Source organism: Maylandia zebra, linkage group LG23 (assembly GCF_041146795.1).
Source record: "Maylandia zebra isolate NMK-2024a linkage group LG23, Mzebra_GT3a, whole genome shotgun sequence".
NCBI classification, from domain to species: Eukaryota; Metazoa; Chordata; class Actinopteri; order Cichliformes; family Cichlidae; genus Maylandia; species Maylandia zebra.
The window spans coordinates 39,739,910-39,767,223 of record NC_135188.1 but is presented as its reverse complement, the minus strand read 5'-3'; the positions used below and the strand labels follow the sequence as shown (position 1 = coordinate 39,767,223).

At 44.9% G+C, this 27,314-nt stretch overlaps 1 protein-coding gene and 1 long non-coding RNA gene across 3 annotated transcripts in view; one reads left to right on the top strand and one right to left on the bottom strand.

Moving 5' to 3' along the window:
* Window positions 1–869: 869 nt before the first annotated feature.
* Window positions 870–13,331, top strand: LOC105940932 (uncharacterized). Its single transcript, XR_001167594.4, has 2 exons — window positions 870–1,271; window positions 10,172–13,331. It is a non-coding gene; the product is annotated as an uncharacterized LOC105940932 (long non-coding RNA).
* The window catches only part of LOC101471086 (lysine-specific demethylase 6A), a 35,322-nt gene continuing 21,268 nt past the window's right edge, over window positions 13,261–27,314 (bottom strand). The window contains exons 11-30 of one of the 2 annotated variants that reach the window (XM_004552623.6): window positions 26,837–26,935; window positions 26,468–26,687; window positions 23,878–24,015; window positions 21,885–22,016; window positions 21,692–21,760; window positions 21,490–21,597; window positions 20,574–20,978; window positions 19,329–20,182; window positions 18,355–18,484; window positions 18,146–18,251; window positions 17,845–18,050; window positions 17,699–17,760; window positions 17,424–17,498; window positions 16,978–17,126; window positions 16,762–16,876; window positions 16,484–16,671; window positions 15,682–15,823; window positions 15,477–15,603; window positions 14,893–15,063; window positions 13,261–14,686 (exon numbers count right to left, since the gene is read on the bottom strand). In XM_004552623.6, coding sequence (XP_004552680.1) covers window positions 14,657–14,686; window positions 14,893–15,063; window positions 15,477–15,603; window positions 15,682–15,823; window positions 16,484–16,671; window positions 16,762–16,876; window positions 16,978–17,126; window positions 17,424–17,498; window positions 17,699–17,760; window positions 17,845–18,050; window positions 18,146–18,251; window positions 18,355–18,484; window positions 19,329–20,182; window positions 20,574–20,978; window positions 21,490–21,597; window positions 21,692–21,760; window positions 21,885–22,016; window positions 23,878–24,015; window positions 26,468–26,687; window positions 26,837–26,935 — 3,526 coding nt within the window. In that variant the 3' untranslated portion in view covers window positions 13,261–14,656. The remainder of the gene's footprint in view (window positions 14,687–14,892; window positions 15,064–15,476; window positions 15,604–15,681; window positions 15,824–16,483; window positions 16,672–16,761; window positions 16,877–16,977; window positions 17,127–17,423; window positions 17,499–17,698; window positions 17,761–17,844; window positions 18,051–18,145; window positions 18,252–18,354; window positions 18,485–19,328; window positions 20,183–20,573; window positions 20,979–21,489; window positions 21,598–21,691; window positions 21,761–21,884; window positions 22,017–23,877; window positions 24,016–26,467; window positions 26,688–26,836; window positions 26,936–27,314) is intronic. The other variant, XM_004552624.5, reaches the window with a different exon arrangement.

Sequence of the window (27,314 nt, the reverse complement as noted above, 5' to 3'; positions counted from 1 at the left end):
TGCAGTTGCAGGAAACATCAAAAATGTAATAGAAGGCAAATATTTCTTTTATCATTTTTAAAGCTCTGAACAGCTGTTTCTCCGAGCTTGGTCACAGCGTAGCAGTCTGAGGCCTCTGACCGGCCATTGCTCTGCTGTTATTAGATTTAACCCCCTCGTGAGGCTGCCACTGGATCACTTGCATTTATTCTCATCTGATGGCTTCTCCGCCTCACATGGCAGTCAGCGCAGGATGAATTTAGATCACTATTTATAACCCTGTTGCAGTGCAGGTTGCTCAGATTCTCTTAATATCAAAAATGGCTTGAGCCGCCTTCCTTTCCCCCCCTAAATCAGACTTTTTTTTTTTTTTAAATTCTAGAAACTCTTCGAAATTGGGAACATTTCGATTTTTTTTCTCTGCGCATCTTGGGTAAATTTTCAAACCCCCTCCTCAAAAAAATGAGCAAATGAGGGTATTTCTGTTGTGTTTAGTTACACTGAGAACATCCTAACAAGATTAGCCGCTCACCAGAATTGCCCAGATGGCCTGCAGGTACCTTTTGAACTGAAAATCCACCTGGTTTCTGGAAGCGATGGATGTATCTGCACCCATTAAAGGCTGCTCTGTGGGAATCGAGATGAGTCACAGGTGTTCGGAGCTCTTTGCTGAGGATACCTTACTGCCCTTCTTAAGACATACACACTCCCCCACCGCCACCACCAAAAATCTACTTCAGGTGACACTAAAATGTAAGCTTTTAATGGTCCTGCTGTGTGTAGGCGTGCACACGCACATGCACGCAATTGGTGCGTAGGGGTGTAGAGTGGTCAACTGATGAGGCAGTGTGGAGGCTGAGAGCTCTGGAGAGTGGTGTGTGGGTTGGAAGCCTCCTCTCCTTGCAGCGAAACGCACACACAAACACACACACACATGCATGCACGCACAAAGCTGGGGGAGGTGGAGGCAGCAGGGCTTGCTTCGCTGGCTGTCCATTGATCAGTGAAGAGGTTGGTAGACTTAAAAGATCCGTGTAGAGACTGGTGGAGAGCAGAGAGAGAGAGGGAAGGATGCAGCGAGCAGAGACAGAGAGAAACAGCCAAGGAGAGCTGCACAGGGGGAACACCTCGAGAGCGAGAGAGAGATAGATAGGAAGGAGAAGAAGAAAGTGAGTGAAGAGGTAGAGATGAGGAGGAGAAGAAGACTAACAGAGGCAGATGACTGCGTCTGAGCGAAGGGGAGGGGTGGTGGGGGTTGCCCCGGGCTTTAACAGTCTGGATGGAGCTCATAGGTAAGCGCTTGATGTTTCTGTGTACCTCAGTGTGATGTACGTGCGCATACAGCCTGGGTGCCCATTTGTATGCCTGTGTGTGTCTCGTGCTGCCCGTGCTTCGGTGTGGAGTCGCTGCTGCAGAGAGAGTGAGAGTGTGTGTGTGAGATGAGAGATGCCAGTCGTTTGGCTTCACAGTGCAGCAGCAGCAGCAGCAGGAGTACAAATCTCCCAGGCTTCCTTCCTCTGCAGATGACACCATTCACTCTTGTTAGCTCTTCAATTAAAAACAGCAGCGTGCCACCGGACTGACATCACTGCTGCAGGATTCATTCAGGCTGAGTGCAGGGTGGGAACATCATCAACAGGCTTGGTAAAGATGAGTTCTGCTGGGGGGAGGGGGGTTAATGAAATGATATACTGCTGCATACAGTAGGAAAGACTGAAAATGCATGCACTGGTTACTTAAATGCCCATGTGGCACATTATCCATGAAACAAAAGGGATGAGCCACGAGTCCTGTAGCAACTCAGTCCCGAGACATGTCACCCATGTGTGTCTACAAGGGATCCTCTTTTTTTCCCCCATAAGAAGGATAAGTGATCTAGCAATGCCTGCAGTCTTGTAAAATGAGAGATTAAGCAGTGAATCATCAGGTGACAGAACACCATTCACACCTGCATCTACGATTCTGAGATTTTATTTTTGGGGGGGGCGGGGTTAATCCAAAATGTTCAATAGAAAAACGTAGTAAAAAACAGGATGTCAGTGAATATGTATTTCTGAAGCACTAGGTCTGCTTCTTGACCGCTGATTGGCTGAACTATTGTTAAGTGGCCAATAATTGAAATTGAAATAATTAATTAAATAAAATAATAGAACCACGCACCAGAGATCTGCACTCATGAAGGCTTCAAATTAGTTTATTGTACAACTTGTGCGAGGTAAATGCACAATTTTTTTTTCCCTAAAGACTCTGCTTTGGAGTTCTTGGTAGTCACATGCTTTCCAGCCCCCCCCCCCCCTCTGAAATTCAGAAATTCTCATAAGAAGTCCTGGCTCGGCTTCAATAACAGCCTGGTGGATGTAGAGACCAACCTTTAAGGCAAGGACATTGATTTAAGGCAACTCTTTAATCCACAGCCACTTGTGGCTTGTTGCGCAATATATATATATATATATATATATATATATATATATATATATATATATATATATATATATATATATATATATACATATATATATATATATATATATATATATATATATATATATATATATATATATTCTTCTACATCGGACCCCAAACCCAGACTTCCCCGGACCCCAGTTAGTGCACCACCAAGGCAGCAGCTGAAGACCCCCCCAGCACCACCACTACCCCTCCTCCTCTTTTATGATATGGGAAGCAGCACGCGTTGACGTGTCGCGCTGCGCTTCCGACCGCTAGTATCGGCATGCGTCTTGTGCACACACGCACAGTGTTCTCATGGGGACATGCGGCCAGCAGAGCCAGCCACGGTAAGTGGAGCCACTTTTCATAACGACGCTTTCTATCTCCGGGGAAGGCACAACAACTTTCGCCGGCCGTTAGTGTTGCTGCTGCTGCCTCAGCCCGTGCTGGAGAAAAGCAACTTTAATAGACTTTCTTTCACTCTCTCTCTCGTTTGTCGGCACCATTCCGTTCACAGCTTTATCCATGCAGATTGCGCAACGCGGAGTGTGATCGGACGGGAAACCGTGAAAACAATACCGTGCTCTTGTTGTTGTTGTTGTTATTAATGTTATTTATTGTTATTATTTAACACCGGTTTCCTCAAGTGAACGCTCACGCTGACCAAAGCCCACCTCATCACCTCGGCTGTGCTCTGCTTTTGGCCATGCGGGGCTTCTCCATGGAGCACATTTCAGTCTCACCACTTGGTTAACAAAAAAAAAACAGAGGGGCATTTTTACGCACTTTTTTAAAAAACCCAAAGACATATCTTAAGTGCTGCTCAACATTCAAGTTGTGTTTTTCTTTTTGTCAACTTGAATGTTTAGTTACTTTGAGTGCCAAGTGTGGTACTCGGTCCTGCGAGTGTGTGTGTGTTGAGGGGGGGGGGGCAATGCGCAAAGTGTGTGGTCTCCAAGCTCTCCACCCACGCAGAGACGCACGGTTCGTGCGCGGGCGCACACGCCTGCACATGCACACACACAGACTACAAGTTGTGTCTGTGTCGGTCGGGCATGGATGTCTCTGAGTCTCAGGAATGCGCCCGGCGTTTTCTCTCTATTTTTCACATTAAGTGCAGTTTGGAAACCGCTCTCAAAGCCGCTCTCAGAACCGATGCCACCGCTGTCAAAACTCTGACACCAAGGCACGCAAATCCGGTTGCGAGTTTCAGAATAAGAGCCGCACAAACTCGCAATATTTACCCATATCATATCATATCATTTTTTTTCCTTTCCCATATTGGCTGTCAGTACATTATATATACCGTATTTATGCTTATAAATAAGATTATAATATAGTTAATTCTATATGTTTGCTTTGAAATTACTTTACAGCTTAATTAATAAATAAAATAATTCAGCCATTCTACTATCAATTAATCAAGTCGCCTATTGAGTTAATATGAATAATGACATGTTTGGACTGCAGTTATTTTTGGTATTACTAAATATATATCATATTATTCATTTCCTATTACTAAGTATGCTCGTCTCTATATTTAGTTTATTTCAAACCACAAAAAACGAAAGAAAACAAAAAAGAAAGAAAAAACTCTTAAACACATAAAGTTCCCGGTTTGTTCCGGGTGAAATTCATCACGCTTTACACTAAAGAGGGAAGGGAGGGGGGTAGCCCCTGCCTGGAGAGGAGAGAGGGGGAAATTCTTGTGTTTTTGGTATGCGATTACCCAGCGGAGAACCCATGACTGAAAGGGAGGAGGAGGACCGGGGTTGAATTTAGGATACATTCCTTGCCTTCCTTTTTACGGTAACCACATTATTGCTGCTGCTGACATGCTGCCTCCTCACATGACACCCCTAAGCTCCCAGCTGATGCGTTACAACTGGACAAAGCGAGTCAGATGACCTCAGCACGTATGAGTGCAGGAGAACTACAAATGTCGATAATAATAATAATAATAATAATAATAATAATGTTAATGAGTTTACCTCAGATGTTTAGCTGAGTCAAATGATTTAGAGAACGTGTAAAAATGACTCCTTTGGAGATTTTTAATAAGACAAAACCTGATTTTATTTGTAGAATTGCATTGAGAACTTGTTAACTTTAAGGTAAACTCTGTTTGATAAATGTCTGATATGTTTAAAATTATGGGGAATTCCTGGCTTAAAATGACCACTTAGAGAAATCGTATTCAGTTCTTGCTAGCTGTAACAAGCCTTATTTAAGGGTTTCCTCTTAAAGGATACATTGGTGATACAGTGTAGCTTTTCTGGATAGGAAAGCCTGTCACAAAGACACAAGGTAACAATTCATAAAACAGCCAATGACTTAGGGTGTAATTCACCTGTAATTAAATGGAATTTCAGTGTATTTTGTTTGAAATTACAATGTAATTTACTTATTTAAAATACTTAGAGTTAGTAGGGTAACAAATCAGGTTTTTACAGGAAACAAGTAATTATACTTTAAGTCATTTTAAGTAATGCGTAATTTCCTCATAAGTTAGCAGAAAAACAAACAACATCTCAAGCATGCTGTACTGTTGGAGGCGACGGCCGTATTATGAAGTGTCATAACCTTGCCCAACTTCTGGGTATTTTACAGAAAATTAGGTAAGTAATGTACAGCGTGAGTGAAATAAAAAGGCCGACTGAATAATAGAAAATCATTCATGCACATCAATGTAATGATTATTAAATAACGAAGAAAAAGAAAGATGGGCATGGTCAAGTCACCCTACCATACAGCCCGTGCCCCAAAAAGTACAGCATATTTACAATATAAAATGAGGGAAAATACTTTTTTGTTTTCCGCTAAATTACCAGAAAATTACGTACAAATTCAAATTACTTACACACTACTTACTTTGTTTCTTGTAAAAACTTTGCTTGTTAACACCTTATTCTATTGGACCTACCTTTAAGGATTTTTAGGTAAATGTAATGACATTGTAATTTCAAATAAAACACCTTGAAATTGCATTTAGTTGCAGGGCAGGACATGAGCAGGGTTACATCACAAGCTTTTTGGCTGCTTCATGCATCGTAGCGGGTCATGACGTAGGCAAAAAGCATGTGATGTAACTGTTTTCCAGCAGCTACACTTGTGCTGCAGTACTTGGGAAGTTTAAAGACCTTTTGCTCCTTAAAAATAAAAATAAAAATAATAAAAATCCATAACCGTCCTCCAATCTGACCCCTCCCCTTTCTGATAATTCGAACACGGTCCCTTTGAAAAGCGGCCTGGTTCATTATTTCAATCAATTTTCCTTTTACCGTTAACGTCTGCCTACGAACCCACAGGTGGTCTCGCACACACACACACAGACTCTCTCCGAGGCCGGCTCAAACGTCAGAATTTTAGAAATACAGCCACATTACATCTGACATATTAAATGGAGCCTGCCAAATTTGCATAAAACCAGCAGAGCTCTGGCTGGCTGTTCTTCAGCGTCTCTGTCGAAGCCATAATCGCCCACTCGCTAACGACAATTACTATAATGGACTGATTGTTGGATTATACCACCAAAGTGGTTTTAGCACACATCTGCATAATTGTTCTTAGCATATACGCGCTCGTGGGCTCCTGGCTGCCATTAGCTGCTGCAGAGAGGAGGGTGATTGAGGAGTTGTTGAAGAACGGCAGTAAATTGTGTACCAACTGTGTGGGTGTTTTTCCAACCTGGATGAGAAATGCACTTATAAAGCATCGTCTAGTTAAAGATCAGATTTAGATTAGAGCTGCTGCTGGCTGGTAGAGCTGCTCTGCATGGGGGGCAATCCTGTTGCAACCCCAAGGGGTCAACTCACGGTCCTTGAGCAAGGCACTAAACCTAGAAAATGCAGGCCACTGAGTGAAAATGCATGAATCTGAGGGACATTTGGGATAAACAGCAGCGTCCTGAGTCAACTTTATAAATAAAAGTTCAGTAATGAAGGTTATGCAAGGAAATGTGTCATGTGGTATGATTGATGTGAGGAAGCCCAGGGCCAATCGGTGACAGGACGCGTCACCGCTCCTGGATTATCAGTGGGGTCGTTCCAAGACTTTCCCACACTTCAAATCCATCATTTCTGACTCTTGATTTAAAAGCGACTATTAAACATACGTTCAAAATTCGATGCAAAAGAATGGTTTTCTACATCAAAACGTCCTGCCGTTTCAGTGACGTCGACGTTAAATATCAAACATTACTCATGCTTTGAAAAGTCAACACAGCCAGCCCAAGGAGTGCGCTGACTTTGGTGGCTCAGCCTTTGATATCCAGCGCTGGGAAACAAAGTCGCGCTCCCTCTTTGTCAGAAATCACATTAGTGAGACTGAACGTCACGTGACCAACAGATGGACAGACACATCCGTAGTACATGGGGGACTGTAAGCAGCATGAGCCAGATCAACAGCTGAACCCAGCTTTCCACTCGCAGTCTCTGTATAAACATGCAGCGAGGCTTCAGGAAAGGAAGGGAGGAGGGGGTGTGGGGGGTGCTGGATAGAGCAGCAGTGAGAAAATCTGCCCAGATCTTTCCTCCAAAAACGCCAACTGATGATTTCTTAATCAAATTAAGCAGTGAAAGTTTGCCCCCCCCCCCCCCCCCCCCTTTCCGGCCTGCAAGGACACCTGAAACCTGCAGCGCGGAGGCTGCTTCATGTCCTCCTCATCCTCCTCTCATTCCCCATCTCTTGAAAACAGGCCAACATCCCACACAGACAAAATCATGCTCCCTCTTCCTCTCCGCTTTTCTCTGAACAGCACTCTGTGCTAATTACTCTCCGTTTCCATGGCAATGGGTAGCACCTCAATTTTTTTTCCTGGTATTTTTTGTTATCTTGGATAGCCCGTCACAAACATGCCTCGCATCTCTTCATTTGATGGAGGCCACGGTTTACGTTTCATCTCGGTGGCTTCGAACATAAAGATTTTATGTTTTTTTCATGCTTGCGTTTTATAACAGTATCAGTCTGTCGTCACTGACATGCACTGATTTTACATTTGATCAAGTAGATATAAGAGTTAAGAGTAATCATGTACATGGCTGCTATTTATCTGCAGGCAGTTTAATTTGAAATAGTGCTAAAGGGACATTTCACCACAAAATGAGTTTATCCATATAGAAAGTGTTGATGTAAGATGCCTTATGAATGTGGGGTACTTTCAGCTGCTCACTTTCACAGCAGATGGATCTGCGTGTTTGGCTTGGCACAGATTTTTGTTTTGTTTTGTTTTACACAGGATACACTCACTGACACAACCCTCCCGTTTAGCTGGGCTCGGGATAAGTTGAATAAGGGGACACTAACGATCTCCTCCCAGTCTCAAACCAGGGATCCTAACCGGAAAGAAACATGAATGGCGTCCCCCACTTCCCTTCTCAGCTGAGCTGCAATGTCAGCTAGCTGCTACTTTTGGTTAGGGGATGAAACTGCTCACACCAAGCTAAATTTGTTTGAATCACTACGTCCATATTTCTGGAAATACACACCGGATTTCTTACAGTGCTTTGAGTGCCATTTGGCGTGACGTTCACCCCCAAAAAGATCCCTTTAAACAGGACCTGCAAACCTGCTACTTCCAAGTGCCAACTCACTATGGTAACCCAATATTCCTGCAAATATTTGGGGGGTTTTGTGTGCAAACAGATTCATGGGCAGTCGTGAAACTCTGAGGTCTATACAGATTTTTGCAGTTCTTGTGGGTTCTTGCAGTTCACTTCATTTCAGTTTTTTTTATATAACCACAAATCACAACACCAGTCGCCTCAAGTCGCTTATATTGCAGGGACCCTACAATAAAACAGAGTAAACCCCAATAATCAGACAACTCCCTTAGAGCAAGCACTTTGGCGACAGAGGGAAGGAAAAACTCCCTTTTAACAGGAAGAAACCTCCGGCAGACAGGACACAAATCAAAGAGATTAATCTTCATAATGTTTAGCGAGGAAATCTCAGTGTCCTGATCTTAAAAAAACAAATATCAAAAGCAACAGTTTCCAGTCAGTATTACCAGCTGATTAGCCTAAAACATGAGGTGCTCTTAATTGAATGGGAATGTTTCATCTGGCTCCCTCACCCCTCACAGCTATGAGCCTTGGATGTCACACATTAAGCTGCGCGCAAAGTGAGTCACTTTGACACAGTCACACTTTTCTATATATATATGTGCAGCTCTCAGGAGGGGGGTAAGGGGATGGTTACTATGAAACAAGTCAGAAAAACAGGAGGAGCAAGGAAAAGAAGTAAAGTGAAAAAAAAGCTTTTGAGTAAAATATGAGGCATGGAAGGGGATTGAGAGAGTGAGAACCTGAGAAAACAAGGGGGGGGGGGGGGGGGGGGTATCGGGGTCTGAGAGGCCCACCATTCATTACTTATTAAACAGAAAGGAATGTGATGCTTTTGTGTCAAGGCTGCAGTCGGCCATTTTTCATTTAAAGGTCTGAATTTGACACAGAGCTGCACAAATTTCAAATCTACTCGCCGCTTGCACTGTTTCCAGATCGAGCTCGCATTTACTAAACCTGCTTTGTTGTTTTTCTGTAATCTGCATTTAAGTAACGTCAAGCTCTCACATCAAAAACGTGGTTGCACTCCATGACGCTAAAGTTAAAAAAAAAAAAAAAAGTGGGCTTGCTTCTCCTCCTTCGCACATGCCTTCATACCACATTATCTTCAATGACCCTGGGTTTTATGAATGGGCAGCAGGAAGCTCTGCCATTGGCTGACAACGACAGCCAATCAGGAAGGATAATTTTGCAACAGAAGTGGGAGTGGATGAATGGACAAGTCACACATTTTTAGAGGTCGGGGCCCTGTTTGTGTGTGTGTGTGTGTGTGTGTGTGTGTGTGTGTGTGTCTGTCACACACTGACCTACTTGGTTTATTGCTGGCATCTATACATAGCTGTGGGAAACACAAGCAGACAATCGGCCTGTTTAAAATTAGCAGTCAGGGCCACCTGTCTGTTTCTCACTAAAGCGGAAATGCCAGAGAGGGCAGAGAGGAAGGTAAAACAGGGTGGGAGTGGGAAGGGGTAGGGACGGAGGGGATATCGATCACTCCGCTAATTTAAATCTCTCCCGCTTTCTTTATCCCCTGCTGTGACACAGGGAGACATTGTTAGGTAGGCAGGATTTGAGGACCACTAGCAGGGGGTGGGTTGAGGGGGTTGGTTGGTGGTCCAGGCTATGTGGAATTCCTGTAGGGTAGTATATATAGGGAAATGAGAGCGAACAGTTTAGTGTACTTAACCATACCGTATGTTAAGGAAAAGTGTGTGTGTGGGGGGGGGGAGCAGAAGGATGAATGGAGGCGAAGTAGAGTAAAAAAGAAAAACCCTCAGCCCCCCACACCCTTTCCTCCCCCTACACTTTTTAATTTTAACCTTGTAGCACAAAACTGACATTTCCTCCCTCGTCGTGTCAAACAGCCAACAGGAAGTCTCCGTCTTCTTAACTGACATTACAGCTGGCATCTTGTTTCCTAGAATCACGAATTTCAGCCCACACTTGGTTTTGTTCCTGTGCGCCTCCGCCAGAATAATAGTTTGTGGGTGTCGAGTGAAAATGTTTCAGAGAGGCACACTGTACTACACTGTCCAAAATACATACAGCACGTATAAGCACCACTTTTTGCCTGCTGCTGCTTTAAATATTTGCCATTGTTTGAGTATGAAACAAACAATAGTATAAAACTGTCCTCTTGCCACGGTTGCCGTTCTCACCCAGACATCTTTTTTTATTTCCAGGCCTCCTGTCAGACTGTCAAACAGAAGAGTCGACTCTCCAGAGAAAAGGAGGCGTGAAGTCTTCCAGTGTCCATCTGTGGCAGTCAAGATGGACACCGACAACCAGTCTGAGCGGGCTCAGTCGGCCATCTTGTTTTCAGCGTGGGTGCAGAGGAACTGTGTGCTGCTTAAAAAGCAAAAAAAAAAAAAAAAAAAAAGCGAGACAAAGAAGGAACTTTAACTCTTTTCCCACATGTACCTGAACCACATTATTACATGTACCTGAACCATTGTTCTTTCAGACACAGCAACCCCTATAGCCAAATGCTAACATACGTTCAATATTTAAAATACAGACGTATCTGCTGTGATGTCATTCACTGGTTTGTGAAACCCCTTTTCGAAGGTTCAACTTTAGCTTCAAGGCTGACACCATTTCATTTTTGTGTACCTAGCAGTAATGAAAATAAGATAAGAAGATGGAGTGCTAAGTTAGCAAAATATATCTATAAAACTGCTAATCAGTACTAAGTAACAGACTAATAAAGAGCTAGAATTTCACCCACCAACACTAGAGCCAGCTTCGTGGATGGTCTGTTAGCAGAATTTAACAATATATAAAAAAGCATCAACGGCCCAAACAGGTTAAGAGGCCCAGTTTTGATGCAGATTAACTAAAGTGAAGCCTAGCATAGAACTAGCAGCTACAGCTACATGTAGCAATTAATTTCTGCTGATGTGACCTCTAAACACTTTGATGCTTAGATCGTATTTTGCATTTCAGAATTGAGTTTTATTCAGGCTGTGCTCATTTGCTAAGAGATTGAGATTTGTTAGCCAATAAGCAAGCAGTTTCACAGCGAGTCCCATCCCGTTTCGCCACAAGATGGAGACGGTAAAAATACTCATCTTGAGGCTTCAACGCGGGACTTTAGAAACCAGTACCTGGCATCACAGTGGCTACATCCATCTTTTATACTATCTATCACCGGCTTCCACCTGTCAGTCAAAAATTAGCAAAAACTTCCAAAAGTGCTTTTGTCCCAAGGTATAAACACGTTAATTTCTTCTGTACAGTTGGGCATTGTAAAATAGAAGTCAATAGGTACTGACTTCCTTTAGTAGATTTCAACATGAAGGACGTTATACAGATGTCAATAATTTACCATGTAAAGTAGAACTTGCTAAATAGGAAATGCTGCTGCTTGATGAAATGTCAAATCTATAGGATTCATCCTAAAGGGAACTATGAATTTTTGCGCTAGACAGTTTGCACGTTTGACAGTCAATACTCACTTTAGAATATAGTGAATCAGGCCCCGGTCACTCAGGTCTAGAGACCAGTCAGTGACCATCTGGCAACCTATAGTTGCAAAGCAAACTTTACAGCAGTCGCTGGGAAATTGATTGCTAAAGTCCCCAGTAACGCAGGCCTACAGACCAACGGTCGCTAGAAAACAATGTGTATTCCCCAGCTGTTTGGCAAAAGCTTGTGACTGCTCTGGCCCCTAGCACATTAAGGCAGTCATAGTTTGAATGGAAGTGATGGACTTACAAACACTGGCCAGCTGCTCTCCAACCTGTAGCAGAAGTGTGAAAAAAAAGTGCAACAAAAACCTTAAATGAAGACCGTCTGCCTTCAAAGTAAAAGTTGGCAGACCTTCTGCATTTTCAGTTTGCATCTTGCTTTTTTGAGTTTTTCTACCGCTCAGGCTAATAGTTAGCCAGTATGTGCAGACAAAAGTCGGAAAAACTCCAGTGACCGTGGCTATCACTGGGAGGTTTTTGGTGCAGCACCTTCTTTGCAACCAATATTGCCCAGCAATAGCCAGCAACCTCCAGGAACCACTGCCAATCAGCCAGGGAATACACATTTTTCCATGTCACTGGTGGTTATATAACATCCAATATGATCAAGTAATTAAGAAAAAAAAAAAAGATTAGACAATGAAACAAGTCTGTACAGGAGAAAAGAGACTAAGTGGTCTGGGACGTTTTCAGTGATTTACCCACAGTGGCTCGGTTAAATTAAAACACATCGGAAGACACGAACACCAAAAACGACTTCCTCGCTGTTGCAGGGAGTGTAAAAAGGGTTGTTGCACTACCAAAGGATCTTATGTGGAAAATAGACTCCTGCAAACAACCTTTTTGCACGTTGTCAACAGAGGAAATTGGCAGGGTGAAGGTGCAAGCGGGAAAAGGGTGTCTGCCTGTTGCAGCATTGTTAGTGGCTCTGCTTCTATGTAAAATGAGCATGTTCAAGTGTATGTACCTCTCATTTTCAAGGACTTTGTGTTGGAGCACTATGTTAAAAAAAAAAAAAAAAGTGTTTTCTCTTGTTTTTTTTAATTTATTGGCGTGTGACTATGTCATTACAAACTGTATCCACATCCTCACCTGCATTACATCCGCAGCAGTCTGAAGCAGCTTGAAGTCGTTTCCCCTCCTCATCATTTCCTCTCTCGGCTGAACAGTGGCTCCAGTTTTGGCTCCAGACGGAGCTGCAGAGCCGCAGGGCACCCAGCGGTTGCTCAGTAGTCAGTGTAGATCCTGTGGGGCTGGCAGCAGCTACATCTGGCTACTGGGTCTCTGCTGACAGCCGCCTTATTCTGAATACAATCTTTAGGTGATTTTTAATATATTTTGCTCTTCTTCTTTTTTTTCCCCACTGGCATTTGAAATTCCTTATCAGCAGGATTAGTGTATTATTTCCTGTTTGTTTTCTGTGTAGCTTACACCCTTTTCCTGTGATCTCCTCTACTACGCACCTTTTAAATTTCTAAGAAGTGTCTCGAATAACCACCCACTGGGTGGAAAAAAGCCTCAGGCGGAGTTGATCCGAGGCCATGCGGGGACTGTAGAGTTTGTTTCTCGAATAAAAGTAAGAGAAATTCTGAGAACCTGGTTAAGTTCTGAACCTGGCATACAGTGTAGGAATCTGTGTGTGTCAGTCTACAGCTACATTGTCTGCTGGGTTTCAGGCCTCCACCCAACACCTGCATTGTTTCATGTATTTTTACTCCTACTGAATGTATACGAATGTGCTTTGTATGTTCCAGGAAGCCAAAAAACAACAACAAAAAAAAACAAAACAAGAAAACTGCAGATAATTTGTCAACTTTGTGTTTATTGACTCATCATAAAACATTCTTCAAACAATAAAACAATTTTAAATGTCCGTTTCTGTACAACGCTTGCTAAGCAATTTATTTATATATATATATATTTATATTTATATATATATAAAATGTAAAAGGAGTCGTGTTAAAATGACAAAACTCCTTCAAATTTAATGGCAGGTACTCTGGAAAAAATAACAGCATTCCATCAACAAATATTTTCAAGCAATAAATATGTATTTATAAATAGTGTAAATTTACATCAAGATTAGAAACATAAAACAAAAAAACAAACAAAACAAAATCACAAATTAAACTTAATTCCATAAGTCTATGTGCAACCCATTTTCTTTGTGACTTGGCTAGTAAGTTTTTTTCCCTATTTTTTTTGTTTATTTTTTTGTTAAACCTAAGAAACAAAAACATCAAAGCTTTGAAAAGAATGAGACGAAGATAAAATACATAAAAGCTGTGAACAAAAGAAAAAAAAAAAAAGGGGGGGGGGGAGAACCTAAATTCACCTAAATTCTTCACATTACAAATTTTTTTAATTTTATTTTTTTGGTGGGTGGGGGTCAGGTAGGGAGGATTCTGCTTTTCCAAACTCTTAAAGTTACTATCTATCATAGAAAAAGACCAGTTAGGCTAGTGCTCCTTAAAGGGGGAGAAGGAGGAGGAGGGTGGACTGAAGAAATTTTTTTTTTGGAGGGGGAAGTTCTACCCCCCTCCACAAAAAGAAAAAAAAGAAAAAAAAAAATCACCCAGTCATCGGAATAGAAAACAAGGAGAAAGAAACAAAGAGAGAGAAAGACGGGTTGTCAAGTCAGTAGTCTTTTACGGGTGGTGTTGCCAGTTGGGAGAGTTAACAAGTATCTACAAAACACCCCTGCCCCTTGTCCCCGCCCCCCACCCCACCTTCCCCTCCCTGTTCCCGATCATCTGATTAAGTCCTCAATTAAAACAGGGCTGAGCCATTGTCTCTAGAGGAGGAGTGGGGAGGGAGGAGAGGTGGGTGGGTGGCCTGGCAAGGCGGAGAACAGGAGGAGGAGGGAAAGAGAGAAAACAAGAGTCCCGTTATGGAGCTCGGTGTGGCGCCCTCTTGTGGAAGGCCCTCCGCCGGGCTCTTTGTACAGGGGTTGCATAGACAGACACGCTCCGCCGCCTCAGCCTCCAGCCGTCGCTATGGAGACCAGCCATACAGAAGGGGCGGCAGAGAGGGTGGGTGGTGGTGGTGGTGATGAGGGGGTCGGGTAGAGTCGGCCTTGGCTTTCCTGAATATCAGAAATGGTCCGTGTATGTTTGTTCTTTCAGTTTTTTTAGATCTCAGTACAAGTTCCTGTAAATGGGCTTCATGGCTCCACAGCAGAAGAAGAGTCGCCTAATGTCAAGACGAAGATGAATGAAGAGGAGGGGCCTGCGCAGAGAGAGAAGGAGAGATGGTACAGAGCGATTATTCCTCAAGTTCAAATCCTCTGCAGTGAGTTCCCGCCACTGCTGATGTTTCATATGGGCTAATATCGGCCCTGCTGGCCAGCTATCGGCAAATAAGATGGCACTTATCGGTTGTGTGTAAATAGTAGTGATATGAGCTTTGGGGCACTGACAAATCTAACGACTTACTAATGTGAACTGGTCGTAGACCTGCATCAGGTCCTCCATCCTGTACTGCTCCAGCACCACGAAGTCGTCCAGTGCGGCGCTGCCTTTTCGGGCACAATCCTGGCAGTGGACCACGCACTGCTTCTTGGACAGGAGCTCGCGGCGCACAAACAGCAGGTTGAACACTTCCACCTGTGGATCACACACACAAAAACACGCGTTACAAAACTAAATCCACAGGCTGAGTTTCTCTTGCAACTGTCTGCGATTATCACAGCAATTGACAAAAGACGCTTAATGGAAAGCTTTTCTAAAAAAGCAGCTGAAAGTATGATCCTCTTCTATCATCCTTTTGATTAGCAGACGACCTGCTCTACCTACCTGAGCCACATGCTTATAATTCACACGTGAAACACACAGTTAAGGGACTAAACTTCTCTAATCTAACAATCCAGGGTGCAGAGTAATATTCAGGATGTGAGTGGGAACGATTGCGCCGACGACTATTATCTTTCACTCGAAAAAGCTGCAAAGCCAGAAAAATGTGACATCCTGTTAAAATTCACACCCCTGGTGCTGCAATGTTCCCGGTGTTGTTCACTGACCTCACAGATGGTGCAGTAGTGGGCCGGCTCGTCCCTGGTCCTCGGCCTCAGCACCGTTTCCTTGCCGGCTGCCGCCAAGGCTTCCTTCACCCACTGGCACTGCTTCAGCGTCCGCAGCAAGCAGTACCTGTGACGGGAACAGAGGCGTCAGCGATGGGTGGAAAAGAAAGGAAAAAAAGAAGCCGCAGAAGCCCCCGCGACTTACTTGATCATCTCGAACAGCTTGTGGTCGGACACTTTAATGTTGCGCGCCATGTTCCAGGAGAGGTGCACCATGGGAACCATGGACTTGACGCTCTGGAGCTTATTCCACTCGTATCGCTCCACAGCCAGCTTGTACTGGTGAGCTGAAAGAGCAGTTTAAAGATTTAGGAGAACATTCTGGACTTTATTGGACATAGACACGCACGGGATGCCGACAGCCAGGAGCCCTTCATCAGTCAGCGTAAGCATAAACAGTCACACAGACTACGTGGATTTAAAACTGCGCTGCAGTCAGCTCGTTAATCAGCTGAAAAGGGCAAAAATCAGCAGGGAAACATTACGGAGAAAGGTCAGAGCATCACAAATGTATTCATATTCTGAATGCTTCTCAACTTTGGCTCCCAGCTGATGAGCAAATAGAGACTTTTCCAGTAACAGATGTTTAGCAGAGAGATGGCCTGAAATACGAGGCCTGCCTCAGTCAAGGGTAACGACGGGTTTAAAAGTGGTTAAAAGCTGTTTTCAAAGCCGCCAGCCTCTATATTTTTAATCTCATAGGAGAAACACGAGTACATAAACTCCAGCTTTGGAGGTAAAATTGCTCGTTTTCTGTCAGCGGACTCTGGCGGAGTGTAACGGCTGCTTTAGATTTTCCTTCTGGCGGCAAAAATAAAATCAACCCGGCTGTGGATCAGAACCCTTCAATCACACCTCAGTGCTTCTGAGCTATAACTGTGGGTGAAAAAGGTTTATTACTACTACTATTATTATTAAGAGAAAATATGCTCTCTATGACTTCATACCGGTAAGAGGTCCCACGTTCCAGGCGATGTTATTGCACCAGCCAATAGCCTGCACCCAGTGCACTGTGCCAGTGTTAAGCCACACCAAGTCGCCCGGGCGCTGAATGAAGCGGTAGACGGGCACGTCGGCCTCGTACAAGTCCTCCAGGTTAGGCCACCACGAGCCCATCAGGAAGTTGATGTTGTTCCTGGAGGAAGGAGGAGTTTGAGAAGAGAGGTTAGGAGGCGCGTGCGTATAAGCTGAGAGAACGAGAGGAGAAAGATAAAGAGCTCCTTACTTTTCACAGAAGTTGCTCATCACTCCCCAGTAGGGCTCCGGTACTGCAAACCATTCACAGTCTCCTGGTCCAATGTTGATGTTGACGGCACAGAAGTTATTGTGTTCCTGATGACCTGGGTGGGGGGGTGGGGGAGGGAACAAATGTTCTTTGACCACTTCAAAAATAAATAACTAAATGAATACTTTAGACATAATTTCTTGTTAGTGTGCTGACCTGGTATCCGGCTCCCAGGCACCTTCATGTAGAGCTGGACTGTGTTCATACCCATGATGGTGTGACCCACGTGACTGAGCAGGTTGCCGGCGGAAACCACTCGAGCGAAGGCTGGGAGTTTGCTGAGCTCCTGGAGCTGCTGTTTCCACCTGGCAGGTGAGACGAGAGCGGTGCTTAACTCAAACTGTTTAAAGTATCGTATTAATAACAACAACAATAATAAGGCAGATGTACTGCTGCGTACGTGTCCACAGTGCCAAGTTTAACATGGTTCAGATGAGCAGTTCTCTTATTTTTGGTTGAAATTTGCTCAAATAGTTCAGACTTTAACTCAGGGACAGCAAAGAAATCAAACAGATTCTCACACAGGCAGCTCTGTTTTTTCTGGGTTACACTCTCGAGAGACAAGCTATGAAAGGCAGATGAGACTTTGAGATGAGACTCACTTCCGTTCGTCCGACACGTCGATGTTGGTTCCAAACTTGATGTATTTCAAAGGTCCCCTTCTTTTGCGGGCAGCACTTAAGACACACAGAGAATTCCCAATAAGCCACACACAGAGTACGACCATAATCACTCGCAGAAAATATGTTCAGTATGTTCTGCATTATGTTTCTGCAGAAAACCAGAGAAAAGCTGAACAAAAATCAGAGCCTGGAGATTTTGTAACAGGGCCAAAATAATTAAACCTGGGTCTTTATTAAAGAACGCTGATAGGTACCTCTCTGCTGACGCTGGCTCTGTGTCTGAGGGCTCCTTTAGTGCCTTCTTTTCATTCTCTTCCTGCAAACAAACCAAAAAAGTGTGAGTTCAGGATTATAGTCGAGCTGAATCCTTCTCTGAAGTGACAGGCAAAGTGGAACTGACCCGCAGGGACTCTTGGAAGGAGGCGGCCTGATACTGGGCGTATTTGGCGATGGTGGTTTGGGAGCGGGCGCTCTCACAGCGCCACATTTTCTTGGTGCCGGTCGGATCCCAGTTCTCATCGGCGGGCTGGGAGAGCTGAGTCCAGACCTCCACCAGGTGCTCTGGATTGGCCTCGACCAACGTCTTTGTGGAAAACAGACCCAAGTCTGCGTGAAGAAACACACCCGCACACAGATGAAGCTCCGATCATCTCTGTGACGGCAAACATACACACACACACGTTTGTAACGGAGCCATTTACCCAGTTTGAGAGCTCCAGCCAGTCCTCGAATGACAGTGACGGGGTTGGAGGGGTTTGTGCAGAACTGGTGCAGCGGGGGGAAGAAAGCATCTCTCTTGTTCTCCAGCTGGTCCAGCCACAGGAAACAGAAAGTAATAATTTTTTTAATTCGGGCGCTAAAAACTGAAGAAATTTAAAATTTACTTATTTTGCTGATGGCTAATACTCACGTAGATGCTAGGTGTGGGAGGGTTGAGCTTGTCTTTGGGCAGGGCTGGTGAGGGTGGAGGTGGCAGGCGTGGCGGGGGGCACTTATCGAGGAGGATGCTGCTGTTGGACAGACCGTTCTTCCCCAGGTTTCTGCACATGCATAGCACACAAAACCTCCTCAGCCACAGCAGTGATGCAAACACTTCTCTCAAATTCCTTCTCAGCAATATCAGTGGTATCATTAGAACCTTGCAAGGTGTGATGGCACATTTTAATACAAAAAATGTAAACTAAAAAAAACAAAAAACAAAACCTCAAACCATTTATTTCCACTTGATGGAAGGTCTGTAATCACATGAAGGGCTCCGTTTAACTGAATAATATCTGCATGGCAACAAGACTGCCCAGTAGCCTTCTTCGGTGTTGTTGACAGTTACATAATAATTTGCTGTTAGTACTGCAGTTACACTGTAATTCCACAGGGAGGAGACATGCTCAAAACAACCCACACAGCCCGGCCATCCTGCTCTCATTCTGCACAGGCAGCAAATAAAAAAATGGTCTTAAACTTTGCTACGACTTTGGAGAACATTCCAGACATGTTCCAAACATTAGGTTACATAATTGAAAACCCTTAAACGCTACATTTCAGCACTAAATTAGCTGAGTGAGGCACACGCATTTTCTCTCATTTACACGGGAGCAGCTGCACATTTCCATTAGTACCTCAAACACACTTAACTCAGTGCTGTTCTTGCCAGAACATACTCAGCTCTAAGTCACTCTCAGTTTGTAAGATGCCAGAAAACTGGTGTTTTGCTAATGCACTTAAAGCCCCTGTCGCAGCCTGACTGCGTGTTCTTTGTGCATGCGCCAAAAAACAACAACAACAACAACGCCAATGCGATCGTTCCTGACGAGAGGAAAGAAGCGTGCTGTCTGAGTGCATCCGCAAGACTCCATAATGTGAAAGAAAAACAATGAGGCTTCTCACCTGCAGGCCTTCAGCACGTCTGTGGAGCTGGGGTAGATGGATATTGAAGACGACGATGACGACGACGAGGAGCTGTGTCCGTGCGGAGGCGTAGCTTTGAGACTGGTGACGGCAGGCGGCTCAGCCTTCAGCGGGCTCTGGGAGTCCTCGGAAATACCTCCTTTGCTGTTGCCGTTGACGGCGGGTGCAGTGGCTGCGGTGCCAGCAGGACTGTGGCCACATGCCTGGGTGTGCTCTGAGGATTTGGGCGAAGGTGTGGCGGTGGATATGGCAGAGATGGGCGAGGAGGCAGCTGAGCTGCCCTGTGCGTGGGGGGTGGAGGGCAGGACGGCCGGGTGGATGTTGTTGATTTTCTTGTGGGGATCCGAGGTGGTGGATGCCGCAGGCGCAGTCCCTTCTGACGGCCCCTCGCTCTCCTCTGGACCCTTCCCCCCTGCCAGCAGGGCAGATAGCCTAGGATTGTCTGCGCTAAGGCTCGGCTTGTCGCCGCCTTCTACCACTTTGCCGCCATCCGAGTGGATGTGATTGGCTAGGCCGTCCCCCTGCGCTGCTTTGCCATCAGCTGATGGCAGCGGCGACGGTGTCTTGACCACAGAGTTGCCGTTGCCGAGGGACGCGGCTGTGGCGTTGCCATCTTTGGTAGCGGACACACTGGGTCCTGCTCCACCTGAGGTAGAGGAGTGGGGGAGGGAGGGCGGGGATGGGAGGTGGTTATGAGGCCGCGGCGACGGGGCATTAGTGGAATGTCCAACCTGATTGTTGGGGTGCGCGAGGGTGGTGGAGTTGGGGGTCTCGGGGTGAGAGAGGGTCCCCTCACTGCTGGAGCCATGTGGAACAGACCCCTTCTGAAGCCCCTGAAGGAAAAAGAGCACAGCTGTTAGGAAGTGCACTCGTAGGCAGTAACCATGGACACGTGTGGCTGTAATTATGATGTGTAAGCTGGGCTTTTATACAGGCTCTGTGTCAGAGCCAGAAATGTGCCCATGTGGATGCACAGTCACATGTGTATAAAATAATAATAGAAAACAGACGTAGAAAAAATGAATTCAATAAAAATACAAATTAAAATGAATAAAAATGTAAGTAATGTCAATGGTTTCTGACAGCTTTTATGAACGTAGCTCTGTGGATTAAATCACGCTTTTATCTATTACTTAACACGGCAGCTGAGAGCAGAGCAGGCACCGTCACCAGCGCTGGAATAAAAAACAAAAGAGAACAAAGCCCATCAGTGAGGCGTCTCACCTGAGAGGAGTTTAGGTGCAGGGCCTGGCGCGGCATGGCGTCCTGTGTTTGCGTGTTTGTGCAGGTGTGAGGTAGCAGTGCTGCACCGCCGCTGCCGGCAGGTTGCAGGTAAGGCACGTCTCCGTTGGGTCCTGTGGGCGCGGGCCCTGGCTGATTATTATTACTACTACTACTACTATTACTACTACTGTTACTACTGTCACCCGCGGGGAGCGGGTCCAAGTGTCCGTGCGGCGCGGAGCCCACGGGCCCGTTGGCCAGTGGCTGAGGCGGACACGGTGGCCGGTGGGGTCCCAGGTGGGGCCGCATGGGGTGCAGGCTGGGGTTGGGGGAGGGGAGGGAGTTGGTAGTGGGGCCGTTGGGGAGAGATGGGCGCACCTGACCTCCTGAGGCGCTCTGTCTCATCTGTGAAAGAAAAATAAAACAATACTTTGAAACTGTCAATCATAATCGCCGGCGAGTGATTTATCACATCTGAAAAACCAGATGGGTGAGCTGAGACAAACATGGAAGCAGCCAGGAGAAAACAAAAACATTCACCTCTGAGTGTTGAAACCTTCCACCACTGATGCGTGGTTTGGCACAAGATGCGACGGGTTAATGCCTCAACATGCCACAGCTCACCGTTAGAGTGATTTAAGAATAATGCTGTGGGGCTGGAGATCAGGCAGTGTTTACCCACTCTGGATTAGTGAGTTTATTTACTCTGCCATCACAGTTTAAAGCCTTTAACTACCGTGTTTATAGAAGCACCAGAGTCAGTGCTGATCTAAACCCAAAACATTCACCCGACCCTCGCTGTGAATTTCTCACGTTTATTCTGCAGCGTTCTTGTAAACTAATAGGATAAATTCAAGACAAAAAGGGAAAAGCGATGCTGTTCATCACTTTGAATATGCTAGAAGTTGTTCAATACCTGGTGCTGGTGCTGCTGCATTATGGCGAGCTGAGCCTCCAGCTGCTCCAACATCTGGAGCTGCGGCGGCTTCAAGTTGGCCCGATTACTCCGTAACTGTTCCAACATCTGAAGACAGACAGAAAGAGTGAGAACCATGTGACACCTAAAAATAATGATGACCTTTTTTTTTTTAAGATAAATAGATGAAAATGTTGCTAACCTGTAATTTCTGTGGTGAGAGGTACCAGTTGGGGACTGGCTGTGCTGGATTACTGGCCCATGAATCACCCTGAGGTGAAAAAACAAAAAGAAGCTGTATTAAGGTGAATGAAACTGGAATTACCGCCTCTGCCACCCCAGTTCAGTTCTGAGTAAACTCTGCTTACTACGAGGGAAACAACTGCCATATTTACCTTGGCAGGACCGGAGGCTTTCCTCCTCTTGGCTGGGCAGGACTGGTCGTCCGCTTGGCCAAGCGAGCCCACGTGAGGAGGCAGAGACTGACCCGAGCCCCCGCCCTCTGCACTGTGATTGGGCTTACAAGCCTGTGGGGAGGGGGATAATGGAGGGAGAGGCGCAGGCAAAAGGGAAACAAATCAAAGGAGAAGAAAAAAAAAGATATATAAATGGATGGGTAAAACAAAGAGGATTGGAGCAGAGCCAGACGAAAAGAAAGTCATGAAAGAAGATGGTGGAAAAAGAAAAAAAGTTAAGGGTATGTGAGGAACAGGAAGAACAGGAAGAGGGAAAGAGGTGGTTATGGAGACATGGAGATGGGGATTGTGGAAAGAGAGAAACAAGGGAGAGCAATAATGTGATTCTGCGTTAAAGCTTCAATGACAGAAAGCAAAAAAACAAAACAAAACAAAAAAAACAAAACATTCCTGTGTGTCTAAAGGCGTTGCGTCAAATCACAGCAACACCCTCCAGGTTATCTTTCCTGTTTAAAGGAAAGCTGGGAAAACACGTACAGAGGCTACAACCAAACAGCATCTACAGCGCTCCAACTGTCCTCATGGGAAAGACTTAGTATGTTCCCAAGTTTGGCGAGACATTGCAAGGCAGTAGCAGCTGTTTAGGGACACAGTGGCATAACTCGACCTTGGAAGCCAAAGGTTACAAAACATTCACACACTGACAGCCTTTAATATTAGTTTGGAGAAAGCTCATGAGCCAGATGTGACTGTACGGCCTGCGGAACAAGCCATCGTTTTAGCATGCTGCGTTAAAAACAAAGCCAGATGACAAAAACGCAGCTTCGGTTTATTATTAATATCATTATCATCACTATTACTGAGCGTCAGGCTATAAAGTCACACCTGACCCAATGAAATCGGCTCATCTGAAGAATTTCGAACAAATTCATTCGCGCTCGAGTCGAGTGTCGCCACGTCGGCTGCTAAGAGATCAACACATTCCGACAACGACGACCACACGCAAACACGGACATAGCAGAGCTACGGCTATCTACTGCATGACCGACGTGTTTAAATGAAGTGGAGGTGAAACACTGCAAGGTGCCTAGGTCAGCTAATGAAGAGGGAAGGGGAGGAAAGGGAGGCGGGTGGGGAGGAGGAAGACGAACAGAGCCAATAGGAAGCCTGGGGACAGTCTACGGCAGCACGACCTCACCGATCACACCGAGGCAGGGTGAAGAAAAGCCCCCACCAGGGAAAAAACAAAACAAAAAAAGAGAACGCATCAAACAAAAAAGAAAGAGGCAAAGTGTGTGTGAGAAGTAGAAACACAGCCACTTTACTTTTAATTAGAGCCCTTTAATCTGATCATGACGAGGGAGGGGGGGTGGAGGAGACTAGGGGTGGGGTGTAATCCCGAATACCAGGTTAGATTTAGGAAAAAAAGGATTAAAAGAAGAAATCGAAAAGGAAAAATAATGAGAAAAAAAATCATTTATCGGATTTTTTCGGTTTTTGAATCAAACTGAGTATGATGGGTGAAGCCATGTGACTGCTGGAGGCCAAAAAAAACAAAGAGAAGAAAAAAGAAAAAAAGGAGAAGGGAGTGCAGCGGATGGATAGCACTTGGCTCGGTTTTGCTGTGAAGCGGCCGTGACCCCGTGAGCTTCTAGCAGTAGCCAATTGCGATAAGCTGCGACAAAAGAAGACTCGGAATGCAGTCGAGGTCTCCAATCGTGAGGGCAGCAGAGAAATAAAGGCGTTTTTATTTTGAGGGGTCGCCTTGTTATTGAGCTCAAGCGTTACCCATCGTTATGTACGACAGTGCATGCGTGTGTGCTGCCCTGCGGGTGTGTGCGTGTGTGTTTCGAGAGCCTAAGTGTCTGAGTTTGGACTCAGAGGAAGGGAGGGGAGGTAGGAGGCGGGGGGAGGCAAGAAGAGGGGAGGAAGGAGGAGTGGGTGGGGTAAGTTGCTCTATCTGGTCTCTCACCTGCTGTGGTGCACTGCTCAGGCCTCCCTGCCTGGAGGTTAGCTCAGCTGGGATTGGCAGACTCCATGCCTCCTCAATAAGAGGGAGCATTTTACTTTTACTCTGTAGGCTACTGAGCTGGGGGTTACTCAACTGAGCCTAGGGGAATGGAGAACGACGTGAAAAAAATAAAAATAAAAAAAATAATAAAATACAAGGCTTTTTCTTTTTTTACTTTTTTTTTTGGAAAACGATGACCTCAAAACAAAGAAATGATTAGCAATGGTAAGTTGGCAGAGGTTAAAAATAAATAAATAAATAAAACAACAAGTGAAGCCAAGTTGAGAATCTGACAGTGATTATGCCAACTTGCACTGGTCTGGCTAACTCAACCCTACAGTCATGTCATTAACAACATGAGGAGGTACATTCAGCAACAGTGATCCCAAACACAGTCACAGTGTCCATTAAAACAAGCCAGTGGAGCTTGTCTTAATGCCATGAAATTATGCTATAGTAAACTGGGTGGTAATGTAACATTCCTTCATGCATATGTAAAGGAAAAAATGACAGCATAGATGAATAAATTAACGCATGAGATGTGGGGTCGCCCAGGTTTTAAATCTGCGGGAGGGCTGAGGGCCACTTCGCTCAGCTAACATCAGCTGTCGTTAGCGCCAATCGTTCTCGAAATCCGTAAAAAGGAGACCTAATTATTTCTCAAAGGGTGTAGCAGGTTTATTCTTTGACCTCCGAAGTCTCTGTTGTGCTTGTCTAATCGCATCCCTTAGGAATGATTTCATTTAAACCTCAAAGGGATGGTAAAGAACAGCAAAAGGCAGAGAAGAAGATTAAGGTACTGGAGAAGAGCCCTTTAGAAACCACATGCGTTGCTATCCAAGTGCAAGGGAGTTTTAGGATTAGGAAGGTTCAGAAAAAGGGAGAGGCTACTAATGCTAAAGGGAGCCTACTACGAAGCCTGCACTGGTATCATTTTGTGTCTGTGGCGTTCACTGCACTGTTTTCTGCCCGTTATCTGCATGAGCCACGCCAAACAACTCCGGTGAACCCCAGAGCAGCTCCAACAAATTAAAGCAAACTTCAATCAGGGATAAAGTAGGTTACACGTCTTTTGATTGGTTGAAAAAAAACATAAAGCCCAATGATGCTTATTCACAGAGCACTTACAATTACAGGAAAAAGATTCTCCTCATTTCCACATAAATACCTTAAAAGTGAAAACATTCAACTTGGACATCCATTCATTTCTCGATACAGATGATCCAGTATTGCATATCTGTGAGGAGGGAAACACTGAGCCTTAGCTCTTAACAGCCTGTGAGCCACTTTTACAGCAATAACTGCAGCTAACGGTTTCGCCTTTTGATCAGTCTGGCTTAGCTTGGAGGAAATTTAAACTATTTCATTAAAAAGAATGTAATCAAGATGCTGGTGAGCTTCCTCAGGCCCTTCTACAGCATTTCTATTTGACTTTGCATAAGACAGGAAGACAAACCCAGCCTCAGGAGGTCACAAGCCGGCCCCAAGCTTGGATAAATGGGATGGATGTGTCAGGAAGAACAAGCCATCTTGGCCGATATACATCACAACAGAATCAAATCATGATACTACCACCGCTGTGCTTCACACTGTCTTATGCACCGTTTCCCTTTCTTTGACCAAAACAATTTATTTTAGTCTCCTATGTCCACAAAACATTGTTCCAGCAGCTGTCTGGCTCACCCATGTGATCATCAGTAAACTGCATATGGGTAGCAGTATGCTTTATGGAGAGCGGTGGCTTTCTCCTTGTAGGCCAGCCATTAATATTACTGTTAATCAGCGCTCTGCTGTTAGTGGACTCAGGAACATGAGCCAATATGGGAGGCTCAACCTGTTTAGAAGTTAGTCTGGGAACATAATTCAGGTTGCATAGGAACCACACTATGAAGTATAGAGGATAATTCTTCTTTACTGGCAACAGCAGTCTGACTGCAGATCAGTCGAATCCAAACTCTTCTCAGATGGTTATGTAATCTCCTCTGGCCTGCTGAACATCCACAGCTCTTTTTGCAAGGTTCTCAGAAAACTTGGTTCCTCGTGCAACAGTTGTCTTCCTCAAAGACGTGTTGTAAAGATCAGATTCCTGTTTTGAAAATAAAATCAGGCCACCCCACCTCACCTGACTGCCACCTCACTGACTGAAATCACGAGGTTACTTGACACCCTCCCCTCACAGATATGCAAACTGGGATGTGCTTATCTGCTTTAAAGGCATTGTGTGAAAATCAAATCATATTTATGTCACAATGCAGAAACACAGATTTGACCCTAAAATGTAAAAACGCTAACTTTATCCTGCAATTGTAAGAAGGAAATCGCAACCAGCAGTTTCAGTAAGCGTTCTCATCTCAACATGCTACAATTAAAGCTACTCGACTGCCTAACCTGGGGAAAAACCGTTTATGAAAACCTCACTGTTGCTGTTAGACAAATATCTTTGCACTTCTGTTAAATTTTCTTCAAACAAAATAATCCAGCTGACGCCATATACCCATCCAAACAGCCTTTGCATGGTTGCTTCTTCTATGATATCCTCCTCACCACCCACCTGCAGGCATTTGATGCGGTGGGTTAGCGCAACAGTGTTGGTGCAGCCCTTGCTGCGAGTGGCATTGATGTAGCACTTGATGGCGTCATGCGGCTGGTTGCAGGACTCGTACAGCGTGCCCAGGTCCATCCAGGCAGCGGCGTGGCTGTGGTCCAGCTGCACGGCGCAGATGTACGCCTGCAGAGCGTCCATGGGCTGGTTCTGCTGCTGGTACAACACCCTGAGGACAGGGGCAGAGGGGGGAAGAGGGAGGGGAGGATGATGATAGAAGGGGGAAGAAAAATTATAATGATGATGCAGAAAAAAATGGTTTTAAATATTTTTCTTTGTGAAAACAAGTAATAGATTACTTTTAAATACAAAAGTTACCCTATTGAGCACCAGGTGTCTGCATTGGCCTCTGATTTGTCTATGGATTGCCGATAAGACATGAAGGCATCCTGGACTTTCCCAATACTGGAGTAGCACCTGTGGAAAGACAAAGGCTGTCACGATATGGAAATAATATTCCAAAAATACATTCCTCTTTACAAATTCCACCCTTTGATATGCTTAAAGGGTAACACCAGCTGACACCTGGTGTTACCAGATCCATAACAGAACAAATACTTTCAATCAACTAGACAATGGCAATAGAGAAGGCTCACCCACAGAGTCATTAAGGAAATTAAAACATGAGGAGGATCGGAAAATGAAGCCCTCTGTGTAAAGTGGTGGTGGCAATTTCTGATTCTCCTCACCTCCATTACTAATCTGCTTTCGGCCAAAAAGTGACAACCAATACACAAAATGATGCGCCAAAAGAATGTACCTCCCTGATCAACCACCAAAGAGAACACAGTGCTGA